Here is a 15,302-nt window from a genome sequence, read left to right as displayed (position 1 = left end):
CCAAAGTAATTGACATACAAAATGTGTTATGCGATCAAATCAATATCGGAATAGGAACCAGATTTAATAGGAGTAACATGTTTTGCAATCAAATCGATACATGAACCAGATTGGTTAGAATTTTCAATTTGCAATATTTACGGATTTGGAAAACATTTTTTTTGTTTGAAAATATATTTTATAAAACAAAAAAGTTACCAACAACCTCGGCGAGTATAGTTTAGAATTTACAAGAAAATGAATTAAAAAATTTAATGGAAAGTTCGATGATTAATGCAACGAGTTCTATTTGATCTCCACCTTGTGATTTCGAGGTGATTCTAGAATAATTTGAGTACCCTATGTCCTCGGTGAACATAGGGTACTCAATACAGCCAGCACGTACAAGCCATGCGCGTGCATTTACCATTGGATCTCGTCAATACAGCCAGCGCGTGTAAGCCATGCACAATAATGTGTAATGTACGTCTTGTGCACAACCTTGGCGTTTTACACATTGGTAAATGATGATCATACATATATATACACCCAAATACACAAGGTAGGTGTCATTTGTTATAGAGGAAACATTATTAGACCTGAGCAATGAGCACTGAAAATGAAGAGGCAACATCTTATATCATTTCTGCCTTTCAGCTACATTCTGAATTTGTTTTCTAATGATTCAGCCATTCAAGGCGAATCCTTGCAAAAAATTGTGAATAAGATTCAAGATTACATGATCTCCTAGGCCGAGACTACTGCTGCACAAGAGGAAGAAAGGGAACAAAAATCATATGTACCATAAATTTCCACTTTACACGTTGAACTTCCACATTCTGATGTACTCTGTACTATGAACGGTGACAACTTTTCCCATTCCCACGGCTAAGCATTTTACGGGTGGCCGAGCAGTGACAGGAATAAGACCAATGATAGCATTTTCAGTTAATCTCTTCACCTTCCTTCTTTCAACTGAACCGTACAAGCTTCTTGTTGAAGTCAGTTTGGGGTTGCTTTGGTCCATTACACACTTTGTGAGGATCTCACCGGTATTCTGATCCAGAATTCTCAGAACACCATCAACGCCACCAACAACCAGTGTCAATTTGTCATGTCGGAGATGTTGCATTGAATAGATTGCGTTAGGGCTCACCCGTAAATTCCACAGTGATTGCATTTTCCTACAATTTAGTGAGCAGGTGATAATTACATCAAACTGAAATAAGTTGCTAATCTAGGAGAATTGACAGAGCTAGGAAAGCAATACCTAAGGTCCCAACAAGCTGCATAACCATTCGATGATCCAGCAAAAACCAAATGAGAAGAGGGATTGTAGCACAAGGTATGTATACCTGGTGAGCAATATATAACATTAATTAATCGTACTTTGAGGCTATATTAAACTCCTTTGTCCCATAAAAAAAACAACATTTCTCATCTATTTTCATCCCAAAATGATAGGCCATTATAAAGTTCGGAAGATCAACAATCCCTCATTACCCTTAGGCACCTCATAACAATTCCAGAGAAAGATTACATAGGTAAGGTGGAAAAATAAATAATTAAATTGTGACAGATAGTTATGGTATTTTAGACACCTGAGTTTTCCTGTATTAACTATCTAACTTAAAAACTTATAGTAGTTGTGAATTCACTAACTTAAGAACTTATAGTAGTTGTGAATTCACAATTGGGTAGCCCTTAGTAGCCCTAAACTTAAATTAATTAAGCTTACATTGCCTTATTTGAACCGCCCTCAGCTATTTTCCGTAATACAGGACTCCAAAGCAGATGTGGTCTGTTATTTAGGGACGAAAGTATACCAACTCAAAAATTTACGATTACTGTAAAAAAGGTAGAGGAAAATGACAACACTAAAGGATCTTTTTCCCATCAAGACCAATATTTTAACAACAAGCTTTCCTTCATGCTAATTATCTTCCAAATTTCGTGATTAATCACACTAATCACAGTATAGAAGGAAGACAAAATCAAACCTCCTCTAAGATTGGGTGGCTGTAAACTAGCAACTCGCTGATCAGACAATAGACCATATGCAGTTATGTTTCCATTAGATGAGCCGCTCAGAACCAACTGGTCCTCTCCCACAGCCAAACAATTTACTTGAGAAGCATGCATTCTGCAGATCAAGAACAAAGTTAGTTGCAGAAATTTCAATTTCAAGAAAAGGTGATAGCCAAAAGAACAATGATGAGAAGTTTATTGTATATAACATTCTCTACCCCCTGGAGGGTATAGAAGACAACACCAAAGATCTCAAAGTAACAGCCAGTGACACTGTAGAAGAACAATCTGACATAAAAAACATTGCAAAAGTAAAAATGACAGCTGTAAATTATAATTTTGGTTGGAAATGTCCGGTTGATTTCCTGAAAAAGGACGCTGCATCAAGGTTCAAACTTTTGCTATGTTGAGGACTTTAGGTCAGAACTGAATGGAGGCAAAATTGATGTAGATCACTTAGACTAACTGTATACTTCTTATGAGAAAATTTAAAAAATACTGGAGGGAGCATGGGTCAAATTACCGGATTATTCGAGAACAACTTTTACTATACATGTCAAATACCCTAACTGTGCCATCCGCGCATCCAACCATAGCCTCTGGATCCATGTACCTTCATGAACACAATATAATAACACACGTAAGGACCACAAAGAAAAGCTATAAAAGTGTGAAGAATAGTATTGGATACATTTCGGAAAAAGAATATACATTACAAGAAAAAAAATATAAAAAAATTCCCTTTCATTTACAAGAATTTTAAGAATACTCAACATAAGTTTGTATCACCATTATTTGCGACAATTGACACCTTTGAAAAAAGGACCTCACTTGCAGTCAAGCACTGAGTTGCTTGCACAGCACAACAAAGCTGCATATATAATATAGCTGAAACTATTTTGAGAATTTCAGCTTCGTTGATTCATCACACAATTACAACTAACAGCAAGCATGAAATGCACAACTAATCATGAAATAATGGGATTTCTTAACATTACTGACAATAAACATAGACTCATCAGTTAGAAATGAAACAAACTCATATTAGTCATATATGAGCAACAAGTTATTTCCTATCTCTTGTTGCCTAGTTATTAAAGCAATTTTCAGGGCTCAAGCCATAAGTAGATTACAGAAAAATTCCTAGCAGTCACTGATAAGTACAAGTATATGACATTTAAGCTAAATTCTAGAGGCAATGGTCAAAACATGCTTCAAAGAGTTCAAACACTAGAGCTATAGTAATAGGAATATATATATATATATATAGGGTTGGGATCCATTGAGAAGGATCTTATAATGAGAAGAATGAGAAGGATGAAATATGCATTTATTTTGAACTAAATGTGCATATATTTTCTACAAAATGTGCATATTTGATCTTTGACCTGATACTTTTTTTGCAATTTCTGGAAAAACGAGAACTTATGCACATTATGCGCAAAAAATATGTACATTCAATTTCGGTCAGATTTTTTTTGCACATTTTATTCAAAAAATATGCACATTCAGTGAAAATTTTATGCACATAAAATCCTTCTCATCCTTTTCATTTTAAGGAACTTCTCATTTGACCTATATATATATATATATATATATATATATATATATATATATATATATTATCAAGTTTTCTCAGCATGAAAGTCATCCAAATAGTGCAATAGTAGTAATGTAGAATTTAGCAATTAGTCCAAGAGATCGCCTAAAACTAGATGTTAAGCAAACGATTATAGATTTAAAATGCACCTGGATTATAGAAACTGGTCAGTGGTCATTATGAAATAACACAATTCCAATTATACATGATAAGACCTTAGATTTCTTTCGTCATCAGATAGAAATTAAAAAGGGCATGCCTTAGCCAACTAAAAACAAAAATATAAATTATCAATCAGAGGGCACAGCCTACCTCATACATAAGCCCTTTGTGAATGTGCCTTCACGAGAAGGAAATATACTACGGTTTCCATGGCGCCTCCATATACATATACGGGTCCCAGCCAAACCAACAACCTATAAAAATATGGTGACGATTTGAAGAGGTCACAAACTTGTAAATTAAAGATATATATGTCAACAAATATATGTATAACCGACAGAAACTAGATTCTACAACAGGGGAAAAGAAAACAACAGAAGGTGAGAACCTACTGCGTGATTATAGCACTACTTAAGTTCAGTGGCGTCTTAATGAATTACTTGACAATATTGACTTTGGCCACTGGTTAAAGCATAACTGCACATCTAGTCTTCTACTTTACCTTGCTTTCATCAAAATCAAAGTCAACTAGCGGACCCAGATCAGAGAGAGAGTACTCTTCCAAGCATTTGTAATTTGCTGATGACCATAGACGCATAAACTGGCGTTAAAAGAAAAGAAAATAAGTAGTCTGTAAGCTGTAAAAGTAAGGAAGCATCCAAGGAAAGAAGATACTAAGCGAAAAGCTACGCAAAGGAATTAATCACTCCAGTCAAAATCGTTAGATTGTGATGGTAGTCACCATAATTACATCTGTGACCATAATAGAATGTGAGCAAAGTGCAATATGACTAAGGGAACAATACCTTGTCACCTCCACCAGTCAGGATCAAACCCATCTTCATACGGCATTTGTCAATCCTAAATGCGTAAATGATAAAAATTAGTGTCCTTTGTAGAGAAAATCCAAAAGTGTGAGACAAAGACATTGCATCTAATCATATTAATGAATAGAGCATCTACCACCCAATGAAGATGCAAGACAGTTTATTATTCCCTTTCGGATAAGGAAGCATTTTAACTCAATCATCAACAAATTTTCATGATGGTAATGGGTCTTACAGGAAATATATATTCAGTAACAAGGAATGAATTATAAGGAGAGATGCATGACTTTACCCGGATGTATGACCTTTCCATTGATCAACAATAAAAGAACCATCAACAAGAGCAGACCTATGACGCCGTGTTGCCAGATCCTCAAGTACCATGTTCAATGATTTCCCCACATCAATTGACGAGCTGGAGGCCTCATTACTCCATTGCTTAAGGTACAATGAATGCATTAATCTTGATTTGCTTATGATAAGATGCCTTCAGCAAATGAGTAAAAGCTAGTTCAGTATCAATCAGTTAAAGATATACTAATACAAACCCACCCACACATACACACACAATTCCAAAAGTTACTACGCGAAGCATGCTTGTGGTGAAATGTATTCAGTGATCATAACCCAATAAGAAACTAAGTATCTATTTTTATTCCACAACATTAAGAACAGTGTGACAGCAAGAGCAACGAGCCACATTGGGCACATACGACTTATTGACCTCGATTATTTGAAAACTACATTCCACAACATTATAACCATGTCTGACCCTTGGGACACTCAAATACAACATAAAAATTCAACACTCCAACCAGTACCCGTAAGACGGTGAACCTAGACAAACTTGATGCTTTGAATACTAACTTGAGCAGTACAAGTCAGATGATGGAAATTCGGGTTATTTAAACGTGGATTGTGATATCCAGTATACATGAATTGATGATCCTCGACATTTAACAATAAAAAATAAAGTACTGCAAAATATGTTATCCTATCATATTCACAGCTAAGGAAAGTTCAAGAAAAAACTCAAGAGAAACAACCATTTGTTTCATCATTTATTTTACTTAATTACATAAAAATTACACAGTAATCAATTTTTCGATGAAATTGGGCTAAAATTAATACTTGTAAGAACAATCAAACTACCAATAATTAAGGCAACTCCAAGATTCAAAACAACATACCCATTCATTCATTTCAATTAATCAAATTCAATCATAAATAACAAAACAAAAAAAATAAAAACAAAAGAATTAAACTTTCATCGAAAATTCATATAAAAATCAACAGAAACTGAAGAATTCCCACATAATTAGGTAAAAACACCAACATATAAATGAATTAGACCCCAGAAAAGAGATGAAATTGGGTATAAAAAGAATGAAAGTGAAATTAAAAAAAAAAAAAAAAAAGAAAAAGAACCATGATTTGCAGACGACAGAGCAGCGAACGATATCGAAGAGGTCGAGGAAAGCGAAGACAACACAGAGAATATCTTGGTCGAGTAATTCAAAGTTGTTGATCCTCTGCTTTGAACTTCCCTTTGTTTTCATTTCTGCAACAATTACTACGACACTCTCTCTCCTACCAAGTTTTTTTCTTCCCAATTTTTCTTCACTTTTTTTATTTCTTAACCTAACTTTTAATTTATTCTAGATTACAGATTTACATAGGCGAAGGAATTGATTTTAGCACACATTTATGTTGGGAGCGTATAGAGAATTGTGCTCTCACAATATATATACCAAAATCAATTCCTAAATTAGGGTTTACATGTAAACTACTCGTATATTTTATTTTATTTTATTTTATTAAATTATCTTTCAGTTCTTTGCTTTAAAAAAAAAAACTTATTTGATTATTGTTCACAATCACAACCTATAATACAATGACAAATTTTATACTTTCTAAAATGATATAAACAAAAACGTGCGAACCACATATATCATCTTCATTTCCCTATCACGAGATAAGTGACCTATAAGAACTCTACGGATTCACAAGAATGTGAAATCATTTTAAGGTATAAGTGACCTAATGTTTATTTAAGACTTTAAGGTATTAGGATCATGCTAACTTGAAGAATTAAAGCAAAAATTAGTACTTGTCTTATGCACATTAATGATTGATGGAGCTATGTATAAAAACATCGAAACCTTAGCTAATATATATTTTTTTTGCAAAAACTTTTGTATGCATCCAGTTTACACTAATATTAGTGTACATCGAGCAGTATAAGGGTAACTTTTAGTTAATTTTAGGGTAACTTTTTGTCTTTTTTTGAGTAACTTTAACATAATACAATTTTTATATAAATCAACAACAAGAAAAGTTTTATAAAGGTAATTTAATTACATTCAATCACTAATAATTGATTTTTAGTCATTTAAAATTTGATTCTTTACTAATAAAGCGTAGATAATTTTTATTTGAATTGGGTTACTTTAACTCATATTGGGGTAACTTTTATTCATTTCAAAGGTAACTTTTAATCACTTTAGGTTATCTTTATAATGGATGTACAATAATTATTGTACACCCGATTTTTTTTAAAAGTTCGTGTTTTTTTTGAACCTCCTTAAACTATTTTTAACACGAATTGAATATTCAAGCCTTAGCCTTTTGTTGTAATTGTCGTATTAGTACAACATCCAAGCTAAGTCTCGTAATAAATATGATAATATTACAAATTTCATGATCAAATATATTTGAGAGTTAAATCATAGATGTATGGTTACTTCTTAATTCCTGTTGATCATATTGTGAAGGGCCAAAAACTTCGCATGTAATTCAATACATAAATTCAAGAAACATTACAAAGCTTATTACTACCCGAATATAAAAAGAACTCGGGGATTGTATAACAAGTCTGAATACACTAATACTATACAATCAAAAGCTTGACTGATCTCCATTTCAAGATCGAATAGGGCAAATCTACAATGCTAGAATGAACTATTGCATCCTACAATTCAAGAGAAATAGGAAGAAATAATAACTATTTGCTAATGAAAAATGATCAAGGCCATCGAAACAATAAGCAAAAATTAGCCTAGGATCAAGATCAAAAAATGATCCATGGCTCAAATGTTAACTATTCGCGTGTCCTTTGAACTCCAATGAATCGAGCAAAATCCACCCACCTATCACCAATGACATAACAAGTAATACATTAGAGAAAGAGATCGAGTTAGGAAAGAATATATAATCAACTCTATATACTATGAAAAAATGTTTTAAGTACTAATGATCTTACATCAATGAGCCTAAAAATGTGTTTCCTGTCCGTACTGCAAAGCAGACCGCGCTTAATATAAGCTTTTGATCATGTAGGAATGGCTCCAGAATTCTTTGTTCGATTACTCCTGCTATGATTTGGTACCTATAAAGATAAGGAGACAAAATTATTGACTATATTGTATGACACAACTATGTGTTGATCCAATATGAATTTCGGGATATTGTCTGTGTTACCTAAGGTTGGCAGATACTGATAAATATACACCGTAGGCTATGCTGGTTGCCAGCATTGGAATGTCTTCTCCATCAGCTGTAAAGGTTTTATCAATAGTCTTCCTTGCATTTAACAGCAGATTTGTAACTCCTGTACCAATCTGAAAAAGTATATACAATTGGTTAAATTTACTTGAAAACTATGTGAAATCTTATTGATCTTGTTTCAAAATGATGTTACTAGAAGTCTAGAACTCTAGAAGGTGTATAATTGGTAACTAATGAATTGAACTAACCACAGACGATGTGGCTCCAACAGCAAAAAGTTTTGCTCCATTTCGCTGCAAAACAAACAAAATCATTGATTACAAGATGATAATGTGTTCGATCTGCTAGTTAGAAGGCGGATCAGGCCATGTATGTACAAAGTATACTGATTATGATGAGCTGCCAACATACCGCGAGAGCACCAATTCTCTGTAGAATTGAGTATGTAGTTCCTGCAACAGCAACCTGTGTGCAGTAGGACTCAGAATGTCAATTTATACTGATACAAAAATATTGTTACTAGCCTGGATATATATTTTATAGCTTATGTTAAATTAACCTGAAATGCGTTGTCAGGGCACCCATAGAAAAACTTCGCCACAGGTCCTACACTGCGTGCAAGTGCAGGTCGTAAAGAGACTGTGGGTGCAGGAAGCCATACAAGCAGGAAATCTGCAACCAGAGCCATTATCTAACAGCAAACACAATTTGATTCATGTGTTATCTACTACGCAATTAAGTTGTTTCCCAAAAATGTAAACAGAATTGAAAGTTTTAGCATCCATACCACATCAGCTGTAACAAAGTCCAATTCCTTTTTAAAATTTTCCTTACGTTTCTCCAATTCTGCAGCTGTCTATAGATCAGAAAAAATCAATATAATTTCAGTGACTTGAAGTCATAACAGTCATTATATCGAAATTATACTAATTAACAATACTTATAAGTTATTTCATGTTATGTGTCACTTAAAGCCTAGTCATTTTAAAATACTAATGTGTAAGTGTAACTAACGAGTTAATATATGTGCCCATGACCAAAAAAATATATCCACACGATGACATGACTACTTTAAAACTCCAAAAATAGGAACATGTTTAGCTTCATTTAGTACTTTGTACGAAGATTTATGGATGCAAATAAATATATTATGTACTTCCTAATTTTCAAAAAATCCCATTTACATGAAATAAATCCACATGAAAATAATGTAATTTAGAATGCCAACCTTAGTAAACATTCCAATACCACATTCAATGCCAACTTTAGTCAAGAAAAGATCATCAGCAAGCAACCTTTCTTTAAACCCACCAAACTGAAGCAACCACCGGAAAATTGGAGACTTCTCAAGCTCAAAGTAACGACGAAGAATCGAACCCGGTATCCGACCGGCTTCAACCGCCATTGATAAGTCTTTAGGCAAGCTTTCCAATGACCTCCCTACCTCTGCAAGAGCAAGAATTGCTTCTGCTCTGTTTCTCTCCCCTGCATCTCCATCACCACCATCTCCACCACCACCACCACCACTTCCACCACCACCTCCTCCGTGATTTCCTCCATCACCACCACCACTAGAAAATATTTGGTTTGATGAAAGGCGGTGTCTTTCGAGGCGGGTGAGTGAGAATTTTGGTGGGGTGTAGGTGATAGAGAGGTGTTTAATGGATGGAAAATTATGGTGAGTTTGAAATTTATGAGGTGAGGAGAATTGAGAGGAGTGAGAAGGGAGGAGAGAGAGAACAACCATGGTTGCCATCTCTCTCTTGAAGATATTTGGGTGAGCTTCAAAGTGATGGTATGTTTTTAGAGTGTTTGACTGTTTGAGTGAGTGAGAAGACAGGGGATTTGGAGCAAGAAAGAAAGGTGTGGTTTAGAAGAAGTAACAGAAAAAATAAAAGAGTGAAAAGGCCAACCATTATGCATTATGTTAGCTATAAAGTGGGGCACATAATAACAACTAATTGCCACACCCAAACAAAGCAAGCCGTTGTTTAGTAAAGGCCATCCCACATTCCCACACGCCTCTTTCGGGTTTTCCGATCTAAACACGACCGTGAACTGCCGGTTCAAGCCGAATATGGTCATTTTGAGGAGTCAACTCATTTATTTTCAGTAAATCTAACCATAACAGGCTTATCAGTAGGTCTACTGAGTTTTGAGAATGGATTCGATTCATTTTTGTAGCTATTTTATTTGGAAGTCTGTTGCAATTATAGTCCAAAGTTGCAACATAAGATTCGAGCCACCCAAAATGGTATGCTGGGGTCTCATAGAAACCATGGATACGCCCCGACCTCTATCCTTTCCACGTTTAGAAAATGTCAAAAATCATCTTAAATCAAAGGCTATAATCCATGCTTTCACACCAATTTCAGAATTCTTTTATTGTACTTGAATTAAACACTTGGGTTTTTCTCTTTTCCCTTGGTCATAAAGTTGGTTTGGAACCATAATAGAATTAACAATAGACCGAAATGCTATAGAGACCCACGAATGAGTTCTCTTCAACGAACTACTATGGTCTTGTGAGGTCTTTAGGAAACATCCTAGCCTCATCAATTTATGGGCTCGAAAAGTAAAAAAAAATCGTGCAAAATCAAAGGCTTATGACCCACCTTTCGGAGCAATTACTGAAAAGTTTTCCAAATTCGAAGTGAATGTATGAGGTGTCACCAAAGACTTATAAATTTAATTTTGAACAATAGTAAGTCTACAAAGTCAACTAGAGAATGAGTTACATGCTATAATCCACGCTTTCAACCTTAAATTGAGAGAGCTCTGAGTATAAGTTCGGTTCATTTCAATGACCGTTTAAAAGTTTTATCAAATTGCATTCAAGAGTCACAACAGATGATTAATCTATATCTATACTCTATACTTAGTTAGTATTTAAAAACACAAACCACAAATTTTTCATATGACACATGGCATCACAAGTCACTCAATACCCCATATGACACATGTCACCTCTCTTAATATTTATGTTTAAGTCTTTATGCATTCTACAACTTGCAAATTCAAGTAAGAAAATGAAGTGTGTTATTTCCACCATAATAAAATAAAATTCAATTAATTAGTACACATTACATAAAGATATAATTTATAATAAAAGTTGTCTTTTCATCCCCTAATTTAAATATAATTTAAACTAATATATCTTTTCATATCTTACAATCTTCAAGTATATATATCTAAATAAATTTCTTCATCTTCTTTCACATTTTTACCCTGAGTCTTTTTTTCTTTTAAGTTTTAAAAATAAGACAATTATTTCATATAAAAGCAAACCTGCATATGAAAGTAATTAACTCAAATAACCACCCGTGCATTGAACGGGCCAAAAAGCTAGTTGGTTTTGACTAATGAGACGACCTAATGTGTGACTACTCTTTGCACATTTGGCCCATATTTAGTTTATGGGTTTATGTATCCTCAAATCCTCATACCCAAAAAAAAAGAGGTTTTCATTCCAAAAGCTATAATCACCTCAATCTCTCTCTACAATCCAAGTGTGTTCCTCTCATCCTCACCCTTTGTCATTTTCTCTCTCTAGTATCTCTTCCTTTCTTCTTATCTGATTATTATTTGGATAGCCAATTCACTCTCCTTTCTTTGCACTTCCATCACTCTCTTTTCTGCGAGCAACAATGGCTTCTGTTGCACCACCATCTCTAACCCTCTGTTACGCCTCTTCCTCCTGCCATTACCAGCAAGACCTCGCCTTTTACCCCTCTTTTCAAACCCACTCTAAACCCCTTTTCCTCAATTTCTCTCTTTCCCCTTTATCTCTCAATCAAAGGGAAAGAAGATGTCTCAAGTGGGTTGATTTCAATTCCCAGAAAAATTCACCCAAATTTGGTAATTTTCATGTTGTTGCGGCTGTTGCGGCGGAAGCTGTTGTTGCTGACTCGTCGGAAGAGGACGGAGAGGGTGGCGGTGTTGCGACTTTGCCTCAGCCTCTGCCTTCAAAGCCTAAGAAGGGAAAGGCTGCTTTGCCCTTGAAGAGAGACAGAGTATCAATTTTCTCTTTTCTGCTTTCTTTTTATTTTCGAAATTGGTGAATTATATGCTTAGTGATTAATTCTGTTTTCTGGAAATTCTTAGAAAATTAATGTGATTCATTATGTCTCTATTTGTGCTTCATTTATCATTGTATAATTTATAATTGAGTTTGGTTGTTTTTTCTTAATCGAGTACGGGTATCATTTATCTGTTTTCTTCCCTTTGTTTTAAGTTTGAAATTGGTGAATTATGTGCTTAATGATTAACTCTGCTTTCTGGGTAGCTTAGATTTTCTGAAATTTCTTAGAATTTAAGTGCATTCATTGATAATTTTATGTCTCTAAATATCTTCATTTGCTGTTATATATATTTATAATTGGGTGATTTTCCCTCCAAATCCCTTTTTAGTTGCATCTGTATGAGTATATGAGGCTACTTTTTGAATGAAGTGGATTGTGATTAGTACTTTTTGGCTGAAAAGAAGTTGAGTGTTATATAAGCACAATGGAGTATAAAACCTTAGTCATGGTGGCGGTCCGAACCTCTGACCTTTCAATCATGAGGGTGGGGATTCAATTCTCAATGCCTGTCTAATAGGATTGAGTATTATGTGGTTGTTTCCTTCTGGATAAGATGCCTAGTATCAGTCTATATGAATGAGTTTTCCTTCATAGGGATCGTATGCCCTGTATTTCAGATGGATGTTTAATATGTTAGTTCATTGGATCATTTAGGATTGGACTTCTATCAATTATGTACTGATTTTTATTTGATTAATTATCAGACGAGGTCAAAGAGGTTCTTAGAGACTCAAAAGCTCAGAGAAATCAAGCAAGAATATGACTTGAAGACGGCGATATCATTGATGAAGCAAATGTCATCTACAAAGTTTGTAGAGACTGCTGAGGCCCACTTTCGCTTGAATCTTGATCCTAAATACAATGATCAACAGCTGAGAGCAACTGTATGTCTCCAAGATAACCACTGTCGTCCCTTGATTTTCTCCTTTTAAGTTTTGGATTTTTTTATACTTATCATGTAAGTTTGTATTCTAAAAGGTAGTTTTACACAGGTGAGTTTGCCCAAGGGAACTGGAAAAACTGTTAAAATAGCTGTGCTTGCCCAAGGTATTAATTATAATGATTTGTTGGGATTCATCTGTTTTAGTTGCTTATGAAAGGTAGAGTGCATTTTATGCTGATTTTACTTGGTGTGGATGGTACCTGTGTAGTAGCATGGGCTACAAAGACTTTGTAAAATGCTATTATCAACATATAAGGGGAGCTGGAAGAGTAAATATATGCAGAACAATTATTATCCCCCGTAAAGTTGCCCAAACAGTTGTGTGGTAGATTGAAGAGTTGGATTTTAGGAGTTATGTTCGACTTTAGGCCTTCTTGCAGTTATGTTGTGGACTATTGTTATTGCTGTACCCAAATAATCAAGATAACTCAAAAATAAGAGGATTGTACTTATGGAAAAAGAGAATTTATATAGGCTGTAGACATCAATTATATGAGTTACAGAGTATGATGCTAGTTAATGTCAACATCTGCTTGTAGAAACATTTGGAAAATTCTATTCACTAAATGAGAAAGAAGTTAAAGAGTGATAGAATGTCAGACCTTCCCTAGATTGGGGCATTTTCATCTGGGAAGTAAGAGGATAGTTTTGAGTTGGACAGAGCTTTTATTAATTTCTTTCCTTGTGCTTCCACTTAGAGTTTCTCAAAGATTTTCATCTCATCCCAAATGTGTGTAATGGCAGGTGACAAAATTGATGAAGCCAAAGCTGCAGGAGCAGATATAGTTGGTGGAGAAGAACTAATAGAACAGATAAAGGGGGGTTTCATGGACTTCGATAAATTGATTGCAACATCTGACATGATGGCTAAGGTGATGCACTTTTTCTGTTGATTTCTGTCATTATGTGTGAAATATGCCAGAACTCTGCTACTGAATCTCTTTTGTGCTTCATGCTTGATGGCTTCTGAGTATGATGTTTTGATCAAATTGATTGGTCAAGATAGACTTCAGAGCTATTCGAAAGATTGTCTTTTTGCCTCCCTCTTCCCCACTCTAATTCAGAGCTCCTAAACTTATCTGCTTTGGTATTTGCCGTAGGTTGCCAGTCTAGGAAGGATTCTGGGGCCACGAGGGCTCATGCCAACTCCAAAAGCTGGTACGGTCACACCAAACGTAGCTCAGGTAAAACAATTGTGCCCTATTAACTTATATTCAAGGAAATAAATAGATGTTTCATCCTGGACTCCTTTGCATTGTTGGCCAGTGGCATCTGCCCGCTCCCTGCACCTTAATATAGAAAAAGAAAAAAACTCATTGCTAACATAGAAAGCGGGGAGGATACTTTGAGGGAGGGGTTTTTGAGCTGGACATGACGCTGTGGAAATAGTGAGACTGAAAACTAAATTGTTGTGCTCTATGATCTTCCAGGCAGTGGAGGAATTCAAGAAAGGGAAGGTGGAGTTTAGAGTTGATAAAACAGGAATCGTTCACATTCCCTTTGGAAAGTTAGACTTCGAGGAGGAGGATCTTCTCATAAACTTGCTTGCCACTATTGTATGTACTTTGATCTTTCAATCCATCACTGTTAAACATGTACCTTATGTCAAAAAAATTTAACCTTTTGTTATTATGTTCCAGAAATCAGTGGAGACCAATAAGCCATCCGGGGCTAAGGGGGTATACTGGAAAAGTGCCCATATCAGCTCATCTATGGGACCATCTGTTCGGTTAAACATTAGGGAGATGCTTGATTATAAGCTTCCTTCAAATGCTTAAGACAGCCTAGTGTAAATTTTGTTTTACTACTTTCTACATTTGCTACGTGAATTTTTGGAGCTCTTCAATAAATTTAGAAGCAGCACTTCAAGGATGAGGAATTCGGGACTGAAAAGACTTCGTATGAATCAGAATTCTTCAGTGACATGGATGTTCACTAGCAGGCTGACGAATTATTATTGTAATTTTGTATTCACGGTTGGTACTTAACTAGTGAAAAACTGAAAACGCTTTGTAGTTTTGGACTCTTAAATGAAAATAGTTTGATTGTGGCTCATGTATAGCTTCGAAGTGCAAGATCTTTGCCAATAAGTTAAAAGATATAGAAGTACTCATCATATCTTCAAAAGGAGGGGTTGTAATTAGAAACTACACAAGAATAAACTTCTACTTTGA

At 34.9% G+C, this 15,302-nt stretch overlaps 3 protein-coding genes across 3 annotated transcripts; 1 reads left to right on the top strand and 2 right to left on the bottom strand.

The window, feature by feature from the left end:
* Nucleotides 1-586: 586 nt before the first annotated feature.
* Nucleotides 587-6,425, bottom strand: LOC145642199 (F-box/WD-40 repeat-containing protein At3g52030-like). Its single transcript, XM_081693298.1, has 9 exons — nt 6,025-6,425; nt 4,889-5,083; nt 4,576-4,630; nt 4,272-4,370; nt 3,920-4,023; nt 2,531-2,620; nt 1,980-2,122; nt 1,250-1,334; nt 587-1,163 (listed from the first exon to the last, which is right to left on the bottom strand). The coding sequence occupies exons 1-9, from the start codon at nt 6,153-6,155 to the stop codon at nt 797-799; spliced, it is 1,269 nt and encodes a 422-aa protein (XP_081549424.1). The 5' UTR covers nt 6,156-6,425; the 3' UTR covers nt 587-796.
* Nucleotides 6,426-7,404: 979 nt separating this feature from the next.
* LOC145556484 (protein RETICULATA-RELATED 4, chloroplastic-like) lies at nt 7,405-9,984 on the bottom strand. Its single transcript, XM_081618143.1, has 8 exons — nt 9,332-9,984; nt 8,891-8,959; nt 8,663-8,794; nt 8,515-8,568; nt 8,352-8,396; nt 8,077-8,216; nt 7,859-7,984; nt 7,405-7,745 (listed from the first exon to the last, which is right to left on the bottom strand). Exons 1-8 carry the CDS (start codon nt 9,857-9,859, stop codon nt 7,697-7,699), a joined length of 1,143 nt encoding a protein of 380 aa, XP_081474269.1. The 5' UTR covers nt 9,860-9,984; the 3' UTR covers nt 7,405-7,696.
* A 1,592-nt stretch (nt 9,985-11,576) lies between these two features.
* LOC145642198 (large ribosomal subunit protein uL1c) lies at nt 11,577-15,183 on the top strand. Its single transcript, XM_081693297.1, has 7 exons — nt 11,577-12,116; nt 12,890-13,069; nt 13,178-13,232; nt 13,873-14,000; nt 14,229-14,312; nt 14,559-14,684; nt 14,769-15,183. The coding sequence occupies exons 1-7, from the start codon at nt 11,751-11,753 to the stop codon at nt 14,904-14,906; spliced, it is 1,077 nt and encodes a 358-aa protein (XP_081549423.1). The 5' UTR covers nt 11,577-11,750; the 3' UTR covers nt 14,907-15,183.
* Nucleotides 15,184-15,302: the final 119 nt, after the last annotated feature.

This window comes from Chenopodium album, chromosome 8 (genome assembly GCF_948465745.1).
Source record: "Chenopodium album chromosome 8, dcCheAlbu1.1, whole genome shotgun sequence".
Classification (NCBI taxonomy): domain Eukaryota; kingdom Viridiplantae; phylum Streptophyta; class Magnoliopsida; order Caryophyllales; family Amaranthaceae; genus Chenopodium; species Chenopodium album.
The sequence above is the reverse complement of the archived record's forward strand: the minus strand, read 5'-3'. Positions and strand labels throughout refer to the sequence as shown.